The sequence below is a fragment of the Ambystoma mexicanum genome, chromosome 2q (genome assembly GCF_040938575.1).
Source record: "Ambystoma mexicanum isolate Mex_15411 chromosome 2q, UKY_AmexF1_1, whole genome shotgun sequence".
In the NCBI taxonomy this organism is placed as follows: domain Eukaryota; kingdom Metazoa; phylum Chordata; class Amphibia; order Caudata; family Ambystomatidae; genus Ambystoma; species Ambystoma mexicanum.
In genome coordinates this window covers 1,211,309,180-1,211,332,631 of record NC_090924.1, presented here as the reverse complement: position 1 = coordinate 1,211,332,631, position 23,452 = coordinate 1,211,309,180, and the positions used below count along the sequence as shown (strand labels likewise).

At 43.7% G+C, this 23,452-nt stretch overlaps 1 protein-coding gene across 1 annotated transcript in view; it reads right to left on the bottom strand.

Moving 5' to 3' along the window:
* Nucleotides 1-14,102: 14,102 nt before the first annotated feature.
* Nucleotides 14,103-23,452, bottom strand: part of LOC138569074 (uncharacterized) — a 510,565-nt gene continuing 501,215 nt past the window's right edge. The window contains exon 3 of the mRNA XM_069646756.1: nucleotides 14,103-16,266. Coding sequence (XP_069502857.1) covers nucleotides 14,612-16,266 — 1,655 coding nt within the window. The 3' untranslated portion in view covers nucleotides 14,103-14,611. The remainder of the gene's footprint in view (nucleotides 16,267-23,452) is intronic.

Sequence of the window (23,452 nt, the reverse complement as noted above, 5' to 3'; positions counted from 1 at the left end):
AGTCGGCAGTCCAGCAGGGGTGGACACCACAACTGGAGACCAGCTGATGGAGGATGTGCAGTCATCATCGAACAAGGCACATGGACAGCAGCAGCAGCAGCAGGAGCAGGCTCTAGGTGGGAGCAATGATGTCTCAGGGCCATCGACATCAGGGGGGCAGGCATCGGCCAGAGGGCAGGAGGACCCTGGAATGGATGTGTCTTCCGTGTGGCTCCGGTTGGGCCAGCGCATAGATGCGGAGCGGCGGCGGGTGGAAGAGGCGCGGCTCACCATGGTCAGGGTGGAGTTCTCCATGCGTCGGGCATTGAGACGGGCAGAGTGCCTCGAGGCAAGTTGCAGGGAGTTGGAATAGGCCATGAGTGCCTCCCTGCGAGATCGCGGGGCCAGGGCAGAGGCCCGCCTCCGGGACATCGACATTGAGTTCGATGATGCCCTGGCCCGGGACACCACAGAGTGAGCCGCAGGACTTGCCCGCTGCCATTGTATATAGTTAGATAGTGTTAGGTTTCCTTTCCTTTTCTTTTTTATTTTGGTTGCGCTTGGACAATGCATCACGTTTTTGTATATAGTTTTTTATTAGGTAGTATTTTTGGTAGGTTTCATTTCATCAGTTGGGCTCATGGACCCTGGATTGTTCATTTGTACATAGTTCACCATTGGCTTATTCTCATTTTTTTTATTTTCACCATGGAGCAATGGATTTCACTTTCTTTTTTTCCCTTGGATTTGCTTTGTTGGGCTGTGACTTTGGACACCATTTCTTTTGGATTTCTTTGGATTATGATTTCTTGTTTTTTATTCTTTTACGGACATGCAGCATTTATTTAATTATTCCCATTGTTGTGTGTTTTCTTTTAATTACATTCATGTTGTGTTTAATACATTTTCTTCTTCATACTTCGATGTGTGGTATTATCTCATTGGTTTCATGCATGTCATAATATGGGTTTTCACACTCACTTGCACCCATTGTGTGTGTGTGACGGACATGTGTTCAGTAACATACTTGCCTTTGGGGTTGTATCATGTAATTGCCTTTCCTATGTGGGTGGATGCAATACTTGGTTGGGTCTTTGGGCTGGGGAGGCTGGCCATAAGGGCCATGATTGAGGATCGTCATGACGTGGGGTAGGGGGACATGAGTGGGACATGATTGGGCCTGCTGGCAGGTGCCCCGCACTGCTGGGGGGTGGGGGTTCAGGGGGACATGAGTGGGACATGAGTGGGGGCCTGCTGGCAGGTGCCCTGCACTGCTGGGGGGTGGGGTGCAGGGGGACATGAGTGGGACATGAGTGGGGGCCTGCTGGCAGGTGCCCTGCACTGCTGGGGGGTGGGGGTGCTGGGGGACATGAGTGGAACATGAGTGGGGGCCTGCTGGCAGGTGCCCTGCACTGCTGGGGAGTGGGGGTGCAGGGGGACATGAGTGGGGGCCTGCTGGCAGGTGCCCTGCACTGCTGGGGGTGGGGGTGCAGTGGGACCTGAGTGGGGGCCTGCTGGCAGGTGCCCTGCACTGCTGGGGGGTAGGGGTGCAGGGGGACATGAGTAGGGGCCTGCTGGCAGGTGCCCCGCACTGCTGGGGGTGGGGGTGCAGGGTGACATGAGTGGGACATGAGTGGGGGCCTGCTGGCAGGTGCCCTGCACTGCTGGGAGGTGGGGGTGCAGGGGGACATGAGTGGGACATGAGCGGGGGCCTGCTGGCAGGTGCCCTGCACTGCTGGGGGTAGGGGTGCAGGGGGACATGAGTGGGACATGTGTGGGACATGAGTGGAGGCCTGCTGGCAGGTGCCCTGCACTGCTGGGGCTGGGGGTGCAGGGGGACATGAGTGGGGGCCTTCTGGCAGGTGCCCTGCACTGCTGGGGGGTGGGGGTGCAGGGGGACATGAGTGGGACATGAGTGGGACATGAGTGGGGGCCTGCTGGCAGGTGCACTGCAATGCTGGGGGGTGGGGGTGCAGGGGAACATGAGTGGGACATGAGTGGAGGCCTGCTGGCAGGTGCCCTGCACGACTGGGGTGTGGGGTGCAGGGGGACATGAGTGGGGGCCTGCTGGCAGGTACCCTGCACTGCTGGGGGTGGGGGTGCATGGGGACATGAGTGGGACATCAGTGGGGGCCTGCTGGCAGGTGCCCTGCACTGCTGGGGGGTGGGGGTGCAGGGGGACATGAGTGGGGGCCTGCTGGCAGGTGCCCTGCAATGCTGGGGGGTGGCGGTGCAGGGGGACATGAGTGGGACATGAGTGGGGGCCTGCTGGCAGGTGCCCTGCACTGCTGGGGGGTGGGGGTGCAGGGGGACATGAGTGGGGGCCTGCTGGCAGGTGCCCTGCACTGCTGGGGGGGTGGGGGTGCAGGGGGACATGAGTGGGACATGAGTGGGGGCCTGCTGGCAGGTGCCCTGCACTGCTGGGGGTTGGGGGTGCAGGGGGACATGAGTGGGACATGAGTGGGGGCCTGCTGGCAGGTGCCCTGCACTGCTGGGAGGGGTGCTGGGGGACATGAGTTGGTGATCAGTGGTGCAAGCTGACATGTGGCTTGGCTGGGGGCATGCCCATGGTGGATGGGCTGCCTGTGGGACATGACCAGGGGTGCAGGGTAGTCCCCTGTGGTGTGGGCTGCCTGCAGGGGCCGTGGAGGGTGTAGAGGGAACACCTGGGAGAATCCACACTACCAATTCACGTGTAGGACTCCCCACGCACCCCCAAAATACGCGTACCCCACTGGCACAGGGCCAATCGCATGTGAAACTTCCTGTGAACCCCCCGAAATACACGTACCCCACTTGCACAGGCCCTTTCGCGTGTGAAACTTCCTGCAATCCCCAGTAATACACGTACCCCACTCACACAGGCCCTTTTGCGTGTGAAACTTCCCACGAACCCCAGTAATACACGTACCCCACTCGCACAGGCCCTTTTGCGTGTGAAACTTCCTGCGAACCCCAGTAATATGTGTACCCCACTCGCACAGGGCCAATCGCGTGTGAGACTTCCCGCAAACCCCAGTAATACACGTACCCCACTCGCACAGGCTCTTTCGCATGTGAAACTTCCCACAAACCCCAGTAATACACGTACCCCACTCGCACAGGGCCAATCGCGTGTGAAACTTCCCGCGAACCCCAGTAATATGTGTACACCACTCGCACAGGGCCAATCGCATGTGAAACTTCCCGCGAACCCAGTAATACATGTACCCCACTCGCACAGGCCCTTTCACGTGTGAAACTTCCTCCGAACCCCAGTAATACATGTACCCCACTCGCACAGGCCCTTTCGCGTGTGAAACTTCCCGCAAACCCCAGTAATACACGTACCCCACTCGCACAGGGCCAATCGCATGTGAAACTTCCCGCAAACCCCAGTAATACATGTACCCCACTCGCACAGGGCCAATCGCGTGTGAAACTTCCCGCGAACCCCAGTAATATGTGTACCCCACTCGCACAGGGCCAATCGCGTGTGAAACTTCCTGCGAACTCCAGTAATAAGCGTACCCCACTTGCACAGGGCCAATCACGTGAGAGACTTCCCGCGAACCCCAGTAATACACATACCCCACTCGCACAGGCCCTTTCGCATGTGAAACTTCCCGCGAACCCTAGTAATACACGTACCCCAATCGCACAGGCCCTTTCGCATGTGAAACTGAATCTGAATCTGAAATAAAATCAAAGAGCCCATTTACCAACATGCTCTACATCAAGGATCCACACTGTCGCCACCTGCTTCAAATGCATAATCATATTTTACATACAAAAGACTCAAATCTTGGAACACAACCGGTACTAAATAAAAACATACAGGATTTACAGGGATCTCCCTTTAACTAACATATCTAGAGTGACAGACACCAAAACCTGTTACAATGACAGATTCCTCTCTCCCAGTTCGAGAAGTCCAAGCATCAAGCTGTTGATTATCAGTCTCATCGGTCTTGGCAAAATTATGGTCAGCAGTCACCGCTAAAAAATAAAGAAACAGCATACATTATTGTAAAAGGAAAAAAGCATTATTTTTGAGAATAAAAACAAATCGAAATCTAATTACAAAAAGTAAATAATAAACAATTATTAAATCTTAATAACTACCATTAATAACCATTCTAAATAAATATTAACAAATACGAACAATGATTATTAATTTCTTAAATATGAATACCAAATATTAATATCAAAGATTCAAACCAAATACTACATTATTAAATATTAATATCAGATATTAATCCCAAATACTAAAATTATTGCATTGTTATCAGATATGAATAACTGATATTAATAACATATGTTACGATTATTGCAGATTGATACCAAATATTACATTAATACATATTAATAATACACACCAAAAGTGTCAAAATGTATTCCATTTTCGTTCAAGTCAGCTGTAAGGGTTTCAGAATCTAGACAGACGCCATCCAAACCTGTTGTCCATGTAGCATATTCCTCTGCTAGAAAAAATAAATAATTACACAAGCATAAACCTCTGGTTGCACATACTTCAAATGCTCAATCCCTGGGCCAACAAACAAAATTGCTGCACCAGAAACACGTGCAAGGCTGTGGCCCTTATTCGCTGGTCAATGTGGGTCGGTAGGTTCAGTTACCACCTTATGAGGCTTATAGATTTTGTCCAGGGTTGCTGCATAAATGTTCTTTTAAAATGTACAACCTGCATCACATTTTATCAAAAACCAACTCCGGGGTGCCGTTCAAACAGCGTCACAAAAAGGCATGGAGAGTCATTTACATATGGGGACCGTGGGGGCCATTTTGCTGAGTTACTTAACTATGAGGGTAATAATTTTTGTCCAGGGGGGCTGCATAAATATTCTTTTAAACTGTACAATCTGCATCACATTTAATCAAAAACAACCCCCTTGGGGCCTGTTCAAACAGTGTCACAAAAGGCATGGAGAGTCATTTACATCTGGGGGCCCTTGGGGCATTTTGCGGTGTTACATCTCTCTGTGGCTAATAGTTTTGCCCAGCATTGCTAAATAAATATGTTTTAAACTGCATAAGTAACCCGCAGATAATTGCAGCTGCGGGTTACTTCTGTAGTTTAAAACATATTTACACCGCAGATGTTTGCTGCAGAACCCCTTATTTGGTGGTTGGCCCCACACCTTATGGTGCAGGATCCAGAACTACTTCTTCAGCCTTCTGCAGCCTTCCAAATACACAGACGGATGTTTTTGGCACTGAGTAATCACTCGTTAATGCAACAGATGCGCTTAAACCTAAGGACAACCTCTTTCAAGACTACAAGCCCTGCAAACACAACGAATTACAGTTCAAGTCTACACGCCTGCATCTAACCTTTCTACCAAGATACCCCTAACCCAGTCTTGATAAAGACCTGTTTTATGGTCGAAACATGTGTCGGCACTCTCTCGAATTGATCAAACCTCAATAAATCACATACAATACACAAAAGAAAAATGTGTGGACCATACCTACTATGCACAACTAAGTGAATGAAATGAATATCTTCAACCCAATGCACTAGTGCCACATGAGTAGAAAACCAACAAAGAAACTGTGTGTCTTGTGCCTGGTGACTAGGGGCAGAGACTGAAGCAGAAGACCGACTATATCTGATTATGCTGACCGCTGTCCAAAACATGTAATTAGAGTCTCCAACTAATCCGGAACTCTATCGTAAGTTTGACCGAGCCATTCCCCAAAGCTCAAAATATTTCAGGATTTCCTCTAAGTGCAACGCAATGCAGCTGTTATATTGCACCTTGTGTGTGGCATCCTTTACTCGAATTGAAATACTCAACTGTATGTTTTACTGTTGGGGCACTGCTGAATACTGGCCAGTTAACACTATCAAGGCCTGGCTGCATGCAGGCTTAGTCCTTTGAGCTCTCTGGCAACTTTACTGAAAGTCTTCTATTGCCCACACTTTGCTGCCATCAGCCTAATACCTTTCTGCCTGGTATACCGTTGGAGGAGTAACTGCAGAATATTTCCTTTGAGCTCCCCAAAAGTGAACTTTTGAAAGAAATACAAACCTGTACCAGCCCAGCTAACATTTTTCAGCTTGGTACACCGCTGGAGGAGTGACTGCGGAATTTATACTTTGAGCTCTCCTCACTTGAGCCTTTGAAAGAAACACTAAATTACATTAGTCCACTTAATATCTCTCAGCTTGGTCCTCCTAGCAGCTTAGCTAAAAGTCTTGTATTGCCCACACATTGCTGCCAACAGCATAATACCTTTATGTCTGGTATACCGTTGGAGGCATAAGTGCAGGTTACTTCCTTTGAGCTTCCCATGAGTGAAAGGTTGAAAGAAATACAAACCTGTACCAGCCCAGCTAAAATTTCTCAGCTTGGTACACCGCGGGAGGAGACACTGCAGTACGTTTCCCTTGAGCTCCCCACATGTGAACTTTCAAAAGAAACGCTAAACTACACTAACCTAGTTAATATATTTCAGCTTGGTCCCCAATGGAGGAGTGCCTGCGGGACATATCCTTTGAGCTCCCCATATGTGTACTGCTTAAAGAAACATAGAACTTGATAATTCTATATTTAAACAAAGTGAGTAATTTAACTATAACAGGGCATCAATTAGAAACATTGACCCCAATTATTTGAGAAATACACTGAAACTAGGTTAATTGATCACACTTTATTAATACTTTTAACATTTTTTGTTGATGTGTTTTTAGAAAACAAGATGATTAATTAATAATAATTTTACTATTATTTTTTTCGCTGTTCATCGCTGTGTTGCTAGAAATATTTTATCTTTTATTGTTTACTGTTTTCTACTAATGTATTAATTTATATATAGAATAATTAATAATTAAGCCGGCCTCTTTAGTATGCCGGCGTGTTCTAAAAGATATCACTTATGCAGTGTGGTGAGTAAAACTCATTTGCATCTTCATTGAGGTAGGGAAGAATAACCACCTACCTAAAACTTCAGAATAATTGCAACATGGAATCAGACGAACAAGCCAATATTCTCACTGATGGTCTATCAATGAAACCTCTCCACAGGTGAATACCTCAGACCTCCCCTATCGATAATAACTCCCTACTCAATCTGATTTTAAATTTACAAAATGCGACAAATGCTCCTACTACAATCTAGAAAAACGTGCAAACTAACAAAGGCAGAATTGTGCAAATTGACTCCTTATCCAGCACCTCTACCAAACATATCGAAATCCCCACCACTCTAACCTACGACATAATGATGCAGACTCATCTTTTGATGCCTCAGAAGAGGAGGGAGCTAGAGAAACCGAACAACTAATTATTTTAAAACCCTTTAAACCATCTGTGCCAAATTAGCAAAAGAACAGCGGATATTAAAAGAGGGTATAGTAACATTGGTTGATATGTTACTATCCTCCCCCTCCCATGTATTATCCCAAGAGAATACAGCCTCTCTACTGGCAGACATGAGATTATCCTCATCTATCATCAGTAGTAAGGATAATCCTATGGTAGAAACATGCGTGTCAAATACCTGTGATATTCCAAAAGAAGAGTCAAGAAAAACAAACTGTAGTGGAGGAGGATATTAACAGAAAGAGACTGACTAAGAAAAAAATATTAGCAGTAAAAATACAAAAAAAGCACCAAACATAAGTAGACGCAAAATTGCACTAACGTTTCCCAGTCTTCAGCACTTTCCTCTAGTGACAACATAACTTGTACTGAGACTGAGCAAGGGTACACATTAATTATAATTAAACCTCCCAAAGTTTCTTGGAAAGATAAGGAAAAACAACCACTCTGGCCCATTAGATAAGTGGATCAGAAACCAAAGTAAAAAATCCACCACTGAAGAAAACCAACACTCTGGTGACAAATACATCCGTCAATGATGATAATTTTATTATCACAAATGATGGCATCGGATTAAACCCTCCCCTTACACCACCCGTTACACAAATGACTAACACTGAGAATTTTGGAAAAATGAAATCGAACATGACAGACTTTTTGCAACGGATAATCTCTAGTAAAAATACGATTGGAAAGATGAAGATTGTGGACACATATGCTACAAGTAACAGTCTATTTCTTAACTGCTCCAATGTATTGGAAAACATACATCTAGTTCCTCAATTAACAGCGATCTCCACCAATGATTTCTCACTGTTGGAAATTCCAAAAACCATGATGGAAACCAATTGGGCATGGCTCCAAATTCCGTTCCCTATAATTCTGGAATTAATTATGATGCATACAACCCGCTTCAATTAGCTCAGTTATCAATTCATAAAATATGTAGAACCTACCGAATTTACTAAAAAACCTGAATTGGGAAGAGAGGCAATTTAACGTATGTGAACATAGAAAAAATTGCTAAGAAAGTGGCGGGAGTCATTGGTTATATCACCCCATCAGCTATCCAAAATTACAATCTATGAGAGGAGGATTTAGAAGAAGTAGATTGACGGCCCTCTCAGCTCTTCATCAAAATACTGTCATGGAATACCAGGCGTTTCAACTTGTTTGTGTCTAAAGAAGAGGGCCTCAAGTTTCTTCTTAAAGTCAACAAAATTGACCTCAGAGAGACATTGCTCATGAGAGCTATTTCTGTTCATGGATTTCATATCATCCAAAGATTCGCAAGACATAATCCATCTGGGAGACCCTTTGGTGGCCTTCTAATTGGTGCAAGAAATAACCTTACACTAAAATAATACATTATTAGTGGCTGCCCATATATACTTGCTGGAGTTGTAATGATTGAAATGCATCTTGAGATTGTTCTGATATTAATTATCAACATCTACAATCCAGATTGAGCCGATCTGGCGGACACAGATGATATTATCTCCAATAAATTTGGGGTAAAGGCCATCTCTCCAAATATCTCACTTGCCCTGCTTCCTGCTGCCCCTTGGGGTGAGTTTATGGCAACACAGGGCAAACCACGAGCCATATGAAACCAGGGTCTCCCGCTTATAATTGGACCAATGGGCATGGATACAGTTGGATAGACTACATTTTAATGCCTGGTGCAGTTTTTGCAAAAACTAGTGAATTTAGCTTGATACAGAATAAACCTAGTGACCATGTCATTTGTATTTTTACTTTACAATATCCTCAAAGAAGTCTTTATAGAATCCAGGGAGATTTAAGTGTCAATAGATCTGGTAATAGAATCTGCTGGGATGATATGAATGTAGGGATGTTCAGTCAACAACTAAATACTGAACTGTCAAAGATAGATAGGTCTAGATATCATGACAGAGGTAGAGAAATTGTGATAAAGGATGCATATACATATATGTTATTTTATGGGAAAATGATATATCCCAATAGGAATGTGCGCTCGAGCCATCCCTTTGATATAATTATTAGAGAGAAAAAGACTTCATGTAATAAAGAGAGGAAACAAATCAGGCGTTCCAGAATGGAGGCAACACAAAAGAGGGAATTGCTCAATTAATTAAAAACTAAATACAAAAATGTGGTGGAAGAACATGAAGCATCTATACACACTACACAATGGCAAAATGTCTTTAGAGCTTTCCAAGACTCTGATTTTCAGAGTTACTGGTCTCTATATAACTCTTGAAGTGAAATCACTGACAGTGAGAAAGAACTTAATCCCATTGAAGCAACTGTCTGGATTGGGCATACAAAGACTCTGTATAATTCTTTAATGAAAAGATAGACCACAATTGCCCACGAGAAGCAGAATCTTTTAATAGAGATTGTATGTGTACTTTGGAGGACGGTGTCCAGTCAAAGGGTCGAATGAAAAGGACCGAAATACAATTGGTTTGAGTCAAAAGGACCTAAAACAAAAATAATGGAATGCTTTTTTTAAAATGTGTTATTTTTTTTTTTTGCTTGGTATAGATAAAATATGTTGTTTTTGTCCCAAAAAACAGGGGTTTGAGGGGCGGACCCCCCAAAAAAATAAAAAAATAAATAAAAATGTAAATTTAATTTTTTTGTTTTAGGTCCTTTTCACTCGAACCAATTGTATTTCGGTCCTTTTCATTCATACCTTTCACCTATAACCTTGGAGGACATCAATGGAATGATTGTGAAGCCATCTAGAGCCCCCGGCTGTGACGGAATCCCAAATATTATACTAAAAGCAGAACCGAAGTATGGGCGATGGTATAACAAATACTTTTTGGAAATATATTCACAACTGGAACTGTCCAACAGAGCTGGAAAGAACCCATTGTAATCCCTATCTATAGATAGATAGGCTAGATCCCTATTATTATCGGCTATTAGCCATGGTCGATTCCACCTCTAAACATTTTGCGCAAATTATCATGGAGCACAACAATCAGTGGATACAAAATGAGAACATTTTCAAAAACCAGCAAGCAGGGTTTAGTAAAGGTTTCCACACACTCTCTAACCTTTGGACTACAATGCTGTCTTTGATACGGTTAAAAGAGCACATCTCTGAGGAAAATTGGAGAACTGGGGACTAAAACCACCCTTGTTGGAACTTGTGAGAGAAATGAACTCTAACACCTCTATAAGAGTCCAAGTTAATCAGGAAGGATTTCTTAGCGAGTCTATCCCTACTAACCACAGACCTAAACAAGACTGTTCGTTGGCCCCACTGATCTATAATCTTTGTGTCACAGATCTACAAGAAAATCTAGAGAACTGTCATAATTATACCCCTATAGAGGCAATCCGCTGCAAATTGGAAAAGAGACCTGATAACTGAACTTACTCTGATAAGTGTGTCTTACATGCAGAAAACATTATGTGATGTACATCTGCTTAATATTTTACATATTTATTAGGCATGTTGTTTGTGGATAAAAAAGAAAATATTCAAATCAGTTGGTTTATGGGTACCAAACAACACAAATGGATATCAGTTCAATAAATGTCAAAGGTAAATGTCAGTGCTGGTATTTCTTTCCGGTCCTTTTTTGACTCGTAGATGTCACTGAAGGACCATGTAAGTTACTGGTGGCCAGACTGACAAGACACTTTAAAGTGAGACAAGATAATTGCATGTTTTCCAAAGTGAAGTAACTGAAAGATACCCAAAATCAATTTTTTTTTTATTATCAACAACATTAACAACTGTAATCAAATAGTTACCGCGAAGGAGGCTCAGGTAAGGGGGGCTTCGGGACAACATCCCTGTGTCTGGCTACTGGCACCTTGCAGAATTAACAATGTGCGAACGAGCTGGCAGGCCAGTGAATCACTGTGCTATAATGGAAAGGCTGTCAAAAAGGAACAATAGGCCTGTTAAAGGCTGTGCCAGGGCCAGTGCCAAGTGCGTTGCGGGATGTGGGTCATATGGACAGGGTGCAGCAAATGCATTGCTGTCAAAGAGAAACATTTCAGTGCTTAGAAAGATTTCTGCTGGCCCCATCAGCATATTCCAAAAGAAGGATGCCAGCAGATATATTAAAACACAGAAATATATGCTCTAGACCCATGAATGGAAGATTGAAATAAACCATATATCAACAGTTTTCTGCTTAGAGGCTATGCCTTTATATTTGCTACATATGGTTGACCATACTTGGCTTTGGTATGGCCTCCTGTGGGTGAATCATAATCCCAAAGAGAAGACGTCTGTGACAACCAGTCGGACGCAACCTAGTGCTATATAAAAGAGAAGTCAAGAGTGCGACTCACACTATGTTTTATCAGGACATGCCAAGCAGTTTTTCTGTTTCTTGTGCTTTTACAAACAGTGCCTGGTAAAAAAAATAAGTGAGGGCCAGAGGGCTGTTCTGGAGAAAATGTTAACTCCCGAGGGTTGAATATTCCCTATTCAGCTTGGTGAGAGATCTTCAGTGAGCGGTCGTGCTGCTTTATGAGGCAGGCCAGGGAGTTCCTCTTTAAAGGGTCTGGTTTTCCATGTGGAATGTCGGCACAGATAAACACGTATGCCACCCCAGACAGACACAAAGACAGCGGCTCTTTCTGCTCTGCCGTACAGATAGAGAGATTTCCAGAAGTTCTGTAGTCAGAGCCCCGGATCCTAACCAATGACAATGCCTGGACCTCTGAGCTGGGATCTCGGAACTCTGGGATTCAGAGTACAGGAATGTACAGATTGGGCAATGCCCAGTCTCCAATGCCTTTATCAAAGGTCAAAAAAAGCTAGTCCATTATAGAAACTTGTAGAAACCTTGTAGACATTGTAACATTGGCGTAATGTTGCCATTGGGGTACCTCAAATCACAGGACAGAAGATGAAGCAGCACTAATGAAGCAAAAGCCACCTGCTGGTAGCTTTTATTACAGCAGCATTTTCTGTATTACACGTTGTTGTATTTATGATTGCCGTGGTTAGAAAACCACAAAAATCATAAATACAACAACGTTTTATTTATAATTGCATTGGTTTTCGTTTTGAGTCTCCCGAGATCCTCTGGCCTGGGGGAGCCTGTGAGACTCAAAGTGAAAGCCAGCGTAAACATAAATACAATGTGGTTGTATTTATAATTTGCAATGTTTTTCTTTTTAAGTCTGTGAAACTTAAAAAGAAAATCCCAGCAATTGTATTTATGGTTGCAGTGGCTTTCGCTTTCAGTCTCCCAGGCTCTACCGACTCGGGGGAACACGGGAGACTGAAAGCAAAAGCCACCGCAGTTATAAATACAAGACAGTTTAATTTATAAATGCTGTGGTTTTCTCTTTAAGTTTCCAGAGCTGTAGGAGCCCGGGAAAATTAAAAAGAAAAACAAGGAAATCATGAATACAACCGAATTGTATTTAGGATTGCAGTGGCTTCCGCTTTGATTCTACTGGGCTCCCAGGGTTATAGACTCAAAGTGGAAGATACCGCAATCATAAATACAACACGGTTGTATTTATAAATGACATGGTTTTCTTTGTAAGTTTTCTGGGCTCACCCATGCCGGAGGAGTCCAGGAAAATTAAAACGAAAAACAAGAAAATCATGAATACAACCACATTGTATAAACACTGTGGTTTTCTTTTTAAGTTTCCTGGGCTCCCCCATGCCGGAGGAGCCCGGGACACTTTAAAAAAAAACAAGGAAATCATAAATACAACTGTGTTTTATTTATGATTGCAGTGGCTTCAGCTTTGAGTCTCCCGGGCTCCTCTGGGCCGGGGAAGCCCGGGAGACTGAAAGTGGAAGCCAGCGCAATTATAAATACAACGTGGTTGTATTTATAAAAGCTGTGGTTTTCTTTTTAAGTTTTCTGGGCTCCCTGGAACTTAAAAAGAAAACCGCAGCATTTATAAATACAACAAGATTCTATTTATAAATCCTGGCACTTTCGCTTTGAGTCTCCAGGGCTCCCTCGGCCCGGTGTAGCCCGGGAGACTCAAAGAGAAAGCCGCTGCAGTCATAATTACAACACAGTTGTATTTATAATTGCAGTGGTTTTCTTTTTAAGTTTCCCGAGCTCTCCCGAGCTGGGGGAGCCCAGGATACTTAGAAAGAAAACCATGGCAATCATAAATACAACACGGTTGTATTTATAATTGCTGTGGTTTTCATAGAAAAAAATAGGCACTTACTGCAGCAGCCTTCTTACCTGCATTCTCTGCTCTCTGGCAATAATGAAGCAAAAGCTGCTGTAAGAAAAGCTACCAGCAGGTGGCTTTTGCTTCATTAGTGCTGCGAGGGCATAGATGAACACAAGCACAGCAGGCTCATCCATTTCACAAAATGGATGCATCCCAGTGCTTGAAATTAAAGCGGTTTAAACATTATTTGCTCAAAAGATTTACATTGGAACTTTCTTTAAAAAGATGTTTAATATATGTTATTGGTTATTGACCATCTTTTAAGACAATACAAATTTTGAGAGCACTATCCAGTTAAGCGAAATTGAATGGGAGGGGCCGATAGCCCCATCCCCTATCAAGAAATGACAGGAAATGGTCTGCTGAATTACTACTTTTGACCTTTTTGGCCGAGTGGTCTGAATTGTCACAAAATTTTAATAGACCTGGTCCACATATTATAAATGCCCTTTCCAGATGTTTTCGAGATGGGATAATCAGATTCACATTTAACTACTTTGCAACTTTACACATTATTGGTCCTCGCTTGGTCTTACTGATTACACACGTAGGCTGTATAAGAAGGAAACCTTTGAAACTCTTTGTCATTTAATAATGAACTCTGAGGCACATTTTGTAGCTTTGATCGAGGTGGTTTATTCTGATATTTTGTGGGATAGTTCGATGAGCGCTGAATCGCTTTCACTTTCGATTGCTTTGTTATCACTGCTGAAGGATGTTACAGACTGTTTGGGAAATCTTTTTTTATCAACTTTTCAACAATATTAGTGTGTTGATTCTAATGCACTATGTTTTAAAACAGATTTATGTCATTGTTTTTAGAATTGTTGTTTTAAACTTTATATTAATGATTTTTATGTGATGAATTTAACTTGTATTGAATTTGTGTAAGGTTTATTTATATAACCAAACCACAATAAAGAAATAATAAGAATATGCTTTTATTGTATCTAATGCCAAACCATAGGCCACCCAAGGTCTGTGATAATGTAACTATTACCAAACTCAGTGATATAGTTGATAATCATATTTAACATAGATGTCACACTTTGATATTCTAGCTAATATTTGATAGACCATGTTTATTTCAATTCTTTGAGCCACCTGTGCTTTCTGTGTCGTGCTTAGCTGTTGGGCTCAGGAGTAAATTTTTGGTAAGTGTTGGCTTCAGATGTATAAGGTAGGTTACTTGTTCTGTAATGATGGGTGTTGATGGGCGGCGGCAATTTTGGGACATATTCATTTTCCTTCACTTCTTTGGTTGGTGATTCCCCAACAACAAGGTAAATTTCATGGCGGATTGTCTTTGTGGTTGTCCCATCATCGAGGCTTGGCCTCCGATCCCTGGCCTCAAACTTCTCAAACTGGTTACTTCTACTGAGGGTTTCATCCATTGCATGTCTCATGTGTGTGTTTTTTCTGCCCATGTTCTGCTTTATTTGGATATGGCTGTCATTGGGGGAAGAGGAGGAGACAGAGCCCTGGTTTTCTGAGAAGCTCTGGCCTGGGGTGGTAGGCAGGGAGCTCATAGGGTAAATGTCTTCTTTAGTCTGTTGTGCACTGTCCAATGGCCCAAAAACATGCTTGGCTGTACTTGTATGTGGTGGGTACGCTATCGAGTGGCCAGGTGCAAGTGAGCCATGGTTATCCAATGTTCCATATGGGACAGGACTCCTACGAGGAATATAAACAGTGTGCACCATTTCATCAACCCCTGTGATGGGCAGGGCTGTACTCTGGCTGCCCGGCAATGCATACTCGGTGGGAGCAGGCAGCGAGGAGTTGTGGTAGATATCCGGCTTTGTATTTTGAGATCTTCCATTGTCCTTGAATGGAGACATTATCCTCAAAAGAGGATTGATCGGGCCATGACTTCCGGAGTACTCTGACGTCTGATCTGACATTAAGGAAATGTGTCCATCTACGGAGTCTGCTGGAACTTGACGTATACCAATTGCAGGGGGGGAATGTTTCCTTTCGTCCACTCTGGATGTGGGTGTTACTCTCTGCTGTGGAGCATTTAAATGTGAAGATGGGCCGATCCCAGAATCAGCCTCCAGTCTCTCGGTTGGAGGTGCCATTTCTTTGTAGGCATAGTTTACTGCATCAGCCATGATCAAATGTGCAGGTGCATTTGCTGGAGCACTGTGTCCTGATGAAGGTTCTAATGTATTGACTGAATCAGTAGCAAGTTGTTTGCCTCTATGATGTTGAATCTCTGTAATGTGTGTCCTGGAAGTGGATCGGACCATTGGGGGAATTGTGTCTTGTGGGGTCCATTGGGCTCTGGCATCAGACCTCACTTCTCTGTAAATGACACCTGGCCTTGCCTTTATATCATATATATGTTTCTTTCGCCTCTCGTGGCCCAAATGTGCCTCATCTGTTAATAGCTGGTTATGTGGGTGACCAGTGCTTGCATAATATTCTTTGGGGGAAAAGTTTAGGTTGGATTTGTCTGCATTTTCTCTGTGGTGCTGACGGTTGTGATACCCATTTGCTTCCTGGTAGCGATGGTGTTTTCTCATTTGTTCATCCTCCGAGTCCCAGAGATTCATCACTGAGTGTTTCTTGTGCGCCATGTATGGGCCGGCAGCATCATGCCTGTTGTAGTCCTGACCACTGTGGTAACCTTCCAAAGTGAGTTTTACTGGTTCTACTACATATTTAAATTTGACATCCGATGGCGTAGGTAATTTATGCTTGTAATCAGTAACTTTATAATGTCCAGATTTCATCCATTCCGGCAATGTGTTCACTTTGGTATCCACTCTTTCACCTGTGGAAAATTGAGAAGGTATATATTATCTTTAAAGTGGAAGCATTTCTACATAACCTCTCATTTTCATAGACCAATTGTATGTAATTAATTTGTATACATGTATATGTACATTTATACATACATATAATATTTTATGAGGGGAAGTACAGACATTCCTACAGCCCCTGCTGTGCTTGGGAACCCCTCTAGGCAGGGATCCCCAAAATTATCCCACATCCTTTGCCTCTAAGCGGTGAGAATATCGGCCACGTCTTGCCCCACTCAATTTGAGTTTCACAGCTGACTTGCACAATCTTTACGTTGGGCATGGATAGACATGATGGGTTATGAGAACACCTTGCAGCAAGAGAGCGCAAGGAACAATCCGTGAATCAACAATTCAGCAGCACCTATTAGGACTTTTGGTGAGAAGTACAATTATGAAACTACCAGTAGCACAAACTCTTAAGCAATGTTCAGAAAAAATAAATGAAATCTCATTTTTTTCTGAGGCACGGGTTCTATTTTCTACATTATTGACTGAGAGCTCTGTGTTATAGACCAGGCTTTGGCAATTGGCCAACAAACATGTGCCATTCTTGGAAAGGTGTTACTCAAATAGATAATATGCTAAATCAACTATACAGTGTACTTAGCCAATGACATAATTCCCTTCCTCCCTCAGATCCTGGCTTCTCTATGAAGAGGGCCCCGGACTCTACTCTTCCATGTTTCTCCTGGGAACTTAGCATTATTTGCCAAGCATCCCATTATGTAATTGCAATATAGAGGCTACGATTTTGAGAGCCTACTTGTGAATGCCTAAAACATGTTTTTAACTGTAGATTTCTTAAATATGTAGAGAGCACCTTTTAGAGATACACTGAAACATGTAATTCTCGTTGTCATTAGGAGACACAATTCGGGCCATCACCATGTTGCTATAAGGAGAGAGCTACGTTTGTTGGCAGGAAATGAGTCGCACACAGAAGATCCAGGCCACAGGGTACAGTCTTTCTACTCCTTACCCATCCAGTTACTTACTTCCACACCCATCCACTCTGGGACCCCAACCCCTGCATTCCCCCTTCCAACCAAAACACATGATATATTCCACACAGCTCCAGCCCTTCTCCCAGCTCCCACACGCCACAGTCTCAGTTTTTAATTCTCTAAGTAGACCACAGAAGGCACTTTTCTTGCTAGACTAGAAGTTATTAGTGGGGATCAAGAGAGCATAGGTTGTGTTTGATAAAGTGATTAGGCATACAGATTTCATTTTATTCCCGATATTTCTCCAGGGTTACAATAATGTAGTGTTACTTCCTTGGCGGTTGAGTTTGGCCTTTAGTGGTCTGCTATCTCAAGCCAAAGTAGTCCCGAGTTAAGCAAATTATCTGTGAGTGCGCAGGGCCATTAATACCAAGCCCGCCTACCAAGGGGGACATTAGTGCCACTAGCATCTGGTATGGGGTCCGGATGCTAATAGCGTGAGTGTGCTTAAATAAAAAGAAATCCGCCCAAGGAATGAAACCCAGGGCTCCACACTGAGCCCCCTTTCATTTCTATGGAGCATAGGTGTGGCTGCAGCGAGGCCAGCAAAGGTGAGAAGGGTAAGGGAGCATTGTAGCCGGGTGAGAGGAACCAGGAAAGGAGGTTTTCAGCAGGGAAGGAAAGGATATTTTCAGCAGAGACAAGGGAGATGCAAGGGTGCTGCTAAGGTAGCAGGAGGGAGCAGTGACAGGTGGAAGGGGCAGGACCAAGGTCGAGTGAGGTGCAAGAGGAAGGCATGACAGGATCGTATGCACACCCACATTCTGAGAGTCCTGATTGCATACATGCTAACAATTTGCAGCACCTGAGGGGGAGATTCTGCTACAGCAAGCGGGAGAATTGAATTCTCCCATTTGATTCGGTTGGGGGTGCACATTATTTTATGCAAGAGAAAGTAAAAAAAAAACTGCAACATTATTGATTTAAAAAAATGGTGATTCTCCCGCCTAAATTGTGAGGATTGACATGTCAGTGCTTTCTGCCAGGGTGCTAGAATGTGGGTTAATGGGCCCCATAAATATGACAGAGAGTCAGTGGCACAGTGGTAGATGGAGTTTTCAATACCATGCTTAGTGACCACATCTTTGAGTGACTCTGCATGCAAAATGGATGTCATGATTCAGGGAACAGGTGGTAGGAGTTAGGGGAAATGGCTCTAAAAGGGACGATCGGTTGGGTGGAGAATATGGCCCAGATGGATATTATGTGGGTAGACAGTTAAGAGATCAAGAAGTAAAGGGCCATATAGGTTTCTGTAAATAGCGTGTGTCACATCATATACCATTCTAAGATGGCTCCCAGATTACACATTTCAGCATAACATTTCACAAAGTCAGTTAGGTAGCGGACAGGTCTATAAATAACCAGAACCATTGTTCAGAAGTTGATTGGCAACATTCTTCTGTGGATCTTCCCGTTGTCCCATTCCACTCCCTCACAAATTATTGTGTTTCTGCTCCAATGGTTTATTGGCAGTTCAGTCTGCTTCTCTCACCCTCTTCTGGGTCAGAGCTTTGCCTGTTTTCTCTATCATTATTTCCCACTTTTTTCCGTTTGGCTTCCTGCTCCACCTCACTTTGCCACCCCATACTCCTGTCTCTGCTTGTTTCATATTTATGGTCTCCTGTGCTCTCAGGGCTCTGTGCTATGGTGTTCCTGCTTCCACAGTTCCTTTGGCAAATTTATTTTTGACGGCCACCCCACTATCCTGCAATGCACCTCCTAGCCCTGTGCACAGACTTATTTTGCACTTCCCCTCTCTTTCTGCAACTTCTGCACTTTTCCCTTGTTGAATCCCACAAACATTTACATTTTGCCTCTGTCCAGAACAGCTATGTTTCTCTTGCTAGAATTCTGTATGTCAGTGGCTTTTTCTTTTCACTAAAACTTAAGGGTTTTCATCTGACTTTCCTCCTGGACTTCGAAGGACAGGCAGTAATAGGTTGGTGACAGAGGGGCACTGCAGGCAGACACACTCTACTGGTACGGGGGAAGTTCTCTAAACACTTCCACTGTACAAGAGTCTCTATTATTTGATTCTGTAAGTTAACTTGTCTTCTTTTACACACAATAGGGTTCATGAGAATAGTCTGCTCCTGAACTTGCCATGTTTTGTCTCCCCACTTCCGCTGAACTTTTGGACTCTGGGGTGTGGGAATCATTCGGGCTCTTGAGGGTCCCGTAGCAAGCACTGGCCTGGTGTTCGAGTCTGCAGAAACGACATTCTAGTCATGACATCCTACCAAGGCTAAATAATATTAGTTCAGATGGCAATCCCATGGTAGGAATGGTGTAGACATTCAAGAGATTCAGAATGAGTTTAAGACAGTCCAGGCAGAGTGATGCATCCCATTGGGCAGAATAAACTAACTCCAAGCCATTCTATCTCCTAGTGGCCAGAAGACACCCAATGATGCTGGGACATCAGTAGGAGGCATCCCGTTAAATAGGATACACAAACTCCAAGTCAGGATATCCCCTAGTGGGCATCAGGCACCCAATAGTGCTGAGACATCTGGAAGCAGTCTGATCCTACTATTAAACATCCCACCCCAGGAATTAATGCTGGGCAATTTCAGTTTTTCAGGGGATCTTAAGATCTTTAATAGTTTTCTATCCCAATGCCACCTACACTTTAGGGCCATGCCACCATAGGCCTTGGGAGCTAAGATCGCATTTCACCTCGTCATTTTCATGTTTTAGTGTGGGCTACACCTTATCCAAAAGGAGAAATGCAATGGACACAGGCCTTCCCCAGACTCAACATCCAATCAATTAAAAGAAATGGGACTGTGTCATGTAGGTCTCTTGCAGTTTTGTGGGGTGAACTCAATTCTCGAGCAAATGACATACCTTACCATTCAATATCATAGAAAAATAGAATGTATTATTGCAAAACAAAAATGAAAATGACATTAAAAAATTAACAATTACCATACAAAACATAATATCCTCAAAAGATGAATAGCAACATCACACCTAGCACCTCTGTGTGTTTTCCTAGAACAGTCATCCAACTTGAAAAAAAGCATTCAGACTCTCGCGTGTGCCCTATAGCCAAGTGACAAGATCCAAATTCAAGGAACCCTAGTAGATTTACAAACATGGTTTATTAAATCCGAATTGCATCAGCCCTGCAAAAGCTTCAAAAAATCATAAGAGCACATCTTAATTGTGGAATATTGCCCAACATGCCTTGTTTCTGCTAGGGTGCTTTGAATTTGGATCTTGTCACTTGGCTGTGGGTCACACATGTGAGAGTGTGAGTGATTCTTTCAAGTACACCACAGGCGTGAATGACTGAAGCCGGTCATCTAGAAGAGATTTGTTTTGATGTAATTCACTAGATTTGCCAGTCACCAACAAAGTGTACATTTGTTTGGATGAGATGTTTAGATTAATATTCATTTTAATTATGGATTGGCCCTATTTAAAGGACATAATGGGCACAGAGCTTCTGGTGGACTCCTGCGTCATTGCTAATCTGCAAGCCCAGTATGAGGGCCAACCACCTCATTTAAAGTTCCAGTCACCAAGCGTGGCTTGCATAAACAATGTCCTACTAGGCAGATCCAGAGGCCTGCAACCCTGTCTAGAGGACTTCAACACTATCCAGAGGACTACATTTCTATACAGAGGACTAGAGCTCTATCCAGAAGATTCCAACTGTATCCAGAGGACTACAACTCTATCCAGAGGACTACAACTCTATCCAGAACACTACACACTCTATCCAGAGATCTACAGCCCTATCCTGATGACTACAACTCTATCCAGTGGAATAGAGCTCTATCCATAGGACTCCAACTCTATCCAGAAGACTCCAACTCTATCCAAGGACTACAGCTCTATCCACAGGATTCCAACTCTATCCAGAGGACTACAACTCTATCCAGAGGACTCCTACTCTGTCCAGAGGACTACAGCTCTGTCCAGAGGATTCAAACTCTATCCAGAGGACTACATCTCTATCCAGTGGACTGCAACTCTATCCAGAGGACTACAACTCTATCCAGTGGACCAGAGCTCTATCCATAGGACTCCAACTCTATCCAGATGACTACAGCTCTATCGAGAGAACTACAACTCTATCCAGAGGACTCCAACTGTATATTTACCACTGCCATCATTTTCAATAAATAAGTGTGTGCACTTTTCCAAAATGATAGAACATTAAACGGTTTACAATGCCACTTTGCCTTGCACAAATAAACTAAAATGTACGATTGGATTTCTTAACAATGCTTTGGGAGAATGAAATAGTAGTTAAAGACAGTGCCTTTATTTTGGCATTGTTAATCATATATCATATACCTAACCATCAAAGCTTAAAATGATTTTAAAACTCTGACGATTGCCCACTGGTGTATCCACATCGATGCTCCTCCCTCCACCTCAACAGCGGCATTGCCCAAAACCCCCTTGTAGGCTCATTAAGATCCAGCACCAGCATCTCATTGTGCACCCCGCCTTTCAAGAACAAGCAAGCAGGAGGTGTCCGTTTTTGTGTCACTGCTCCCAGTTCTCTGGAACTCCCTGTCGGCTTCTATCAGAAATGAACACTCATTCGTTACCTTCAAAAAGCTTGTAAAAACCTGGCTGTTCGATAAATAAGACTAATGCGCGTATCAAATGTACCTGCTAACTCCTAACTATGTACCAAATGCTGCGATACTGCAGGGTCTGGGCATTACACAAATGTCACAAATAAATAAAATACATTATATAAATAAATACTTGCTTTTTGAGACTTTGCCATATATATCACACAGCTAACACATGTGCACCCAAATCTAGTTCTAGGATGAAAAAGAGGGGCTGATGGCATTCACGGATGGATACATACATGCCATTTCTTTGGCCATGTTCCCAGCCTCTCCGCACTAGAGCAATACATGCATTATGGCTCGCACATTAAAACGCCATGCCCTGGTCCCTTGTGTGCTGTCATTCCGATGGACAAAATGCAATTTATTAAAGAGAACTCTGTTTCTGGATTCAGCCTGCTCATCAATTTGACACGGTCTGGTCTTGCCTTGTTCATCTTGTTTGCATCTCAGATGTTAAAAGTGGACTCTTTCGGTGATCTATCAGATCTGGGTCTTTGTAGAGGTGAGCTGCATTGTCCTCCGTGACTTCGATTCTGCCACTGTTTAGTGAAAAGCAAGTCTGATTGCAGGGAGAGCGATCACCTCTGCCCCATGCAAGGTGACGCTTGGAAAATGAAGAATATAAGGTATTGCAGAGCTGCTGGTGCTGAATTAAACAGTCTGCCCACCATCCTTGCTGTCTACCACTTACTCTGCTACAAAGTGCTCAGCGACATTGTAAACAGACATGGGTGCAATATGTTAATCCGTTAAAAAATAGAAGTTTCTACATAGCTTGTCATGAAGCCAGTGAAGAGCCTAACATGACATACAATGCAGCAGCTGAGGTGGTGGGACTTTCGAGGTGGGGGTTGGAACAAAAGATTTGGTTGTTCGCGGACGAAATGTTGTTGGCTCTGGTTGATCTCGGACGGTCTGTTCTGGCACTTATGAGGTTGATAGCAGATTTTCAAATTTGCTCGGGCTTCAAGATTAACTGGTCTAAATCGGAGGTAATGCCGTTGACACATTTTGTGGACAAGAGGTTGATGGTGGAACTGGGATTTCGTTGGTGTCCTGATAAAATGCTGTATTTGGGGGTGTGATTATCTCCTGTGATCAGGGATTTGGTCTCGGAAAATACGAAATCAGTGTGCAGTGGGTTGAGAGTTGAGCTGGACAGATGGAGCATGTTGTATCTCTCTCTTTGGGGCAAAGTGAATGCCCTGAAGATGATCTCGGCCCCGAAAGTTAATTATGTTACGGGTATGTTACCATTGTCATTTTGGAAGGACTTGGACAGAATGCTTTAAGAATTTTTGTGGGACAAGAAGCCACCGAAATTAAAGTTGTGGAAATTACAACTACCATTGAATGAGGGTGGCTTAGGGGTTCCAAACTTCAGGGCTTACCACTTGGCCTTCATGGCAGATTTCTTGGTACCGTTTGTTGATGAGCAACTAGATGTGTGGGTAGAAGCTGAGACTAGCTTTGTAGGACCATTGACTCTGCGTGCGGTCTTGACTTCGGTATCAGGGAAAGGTTGTGCAAAGGATCTGCTG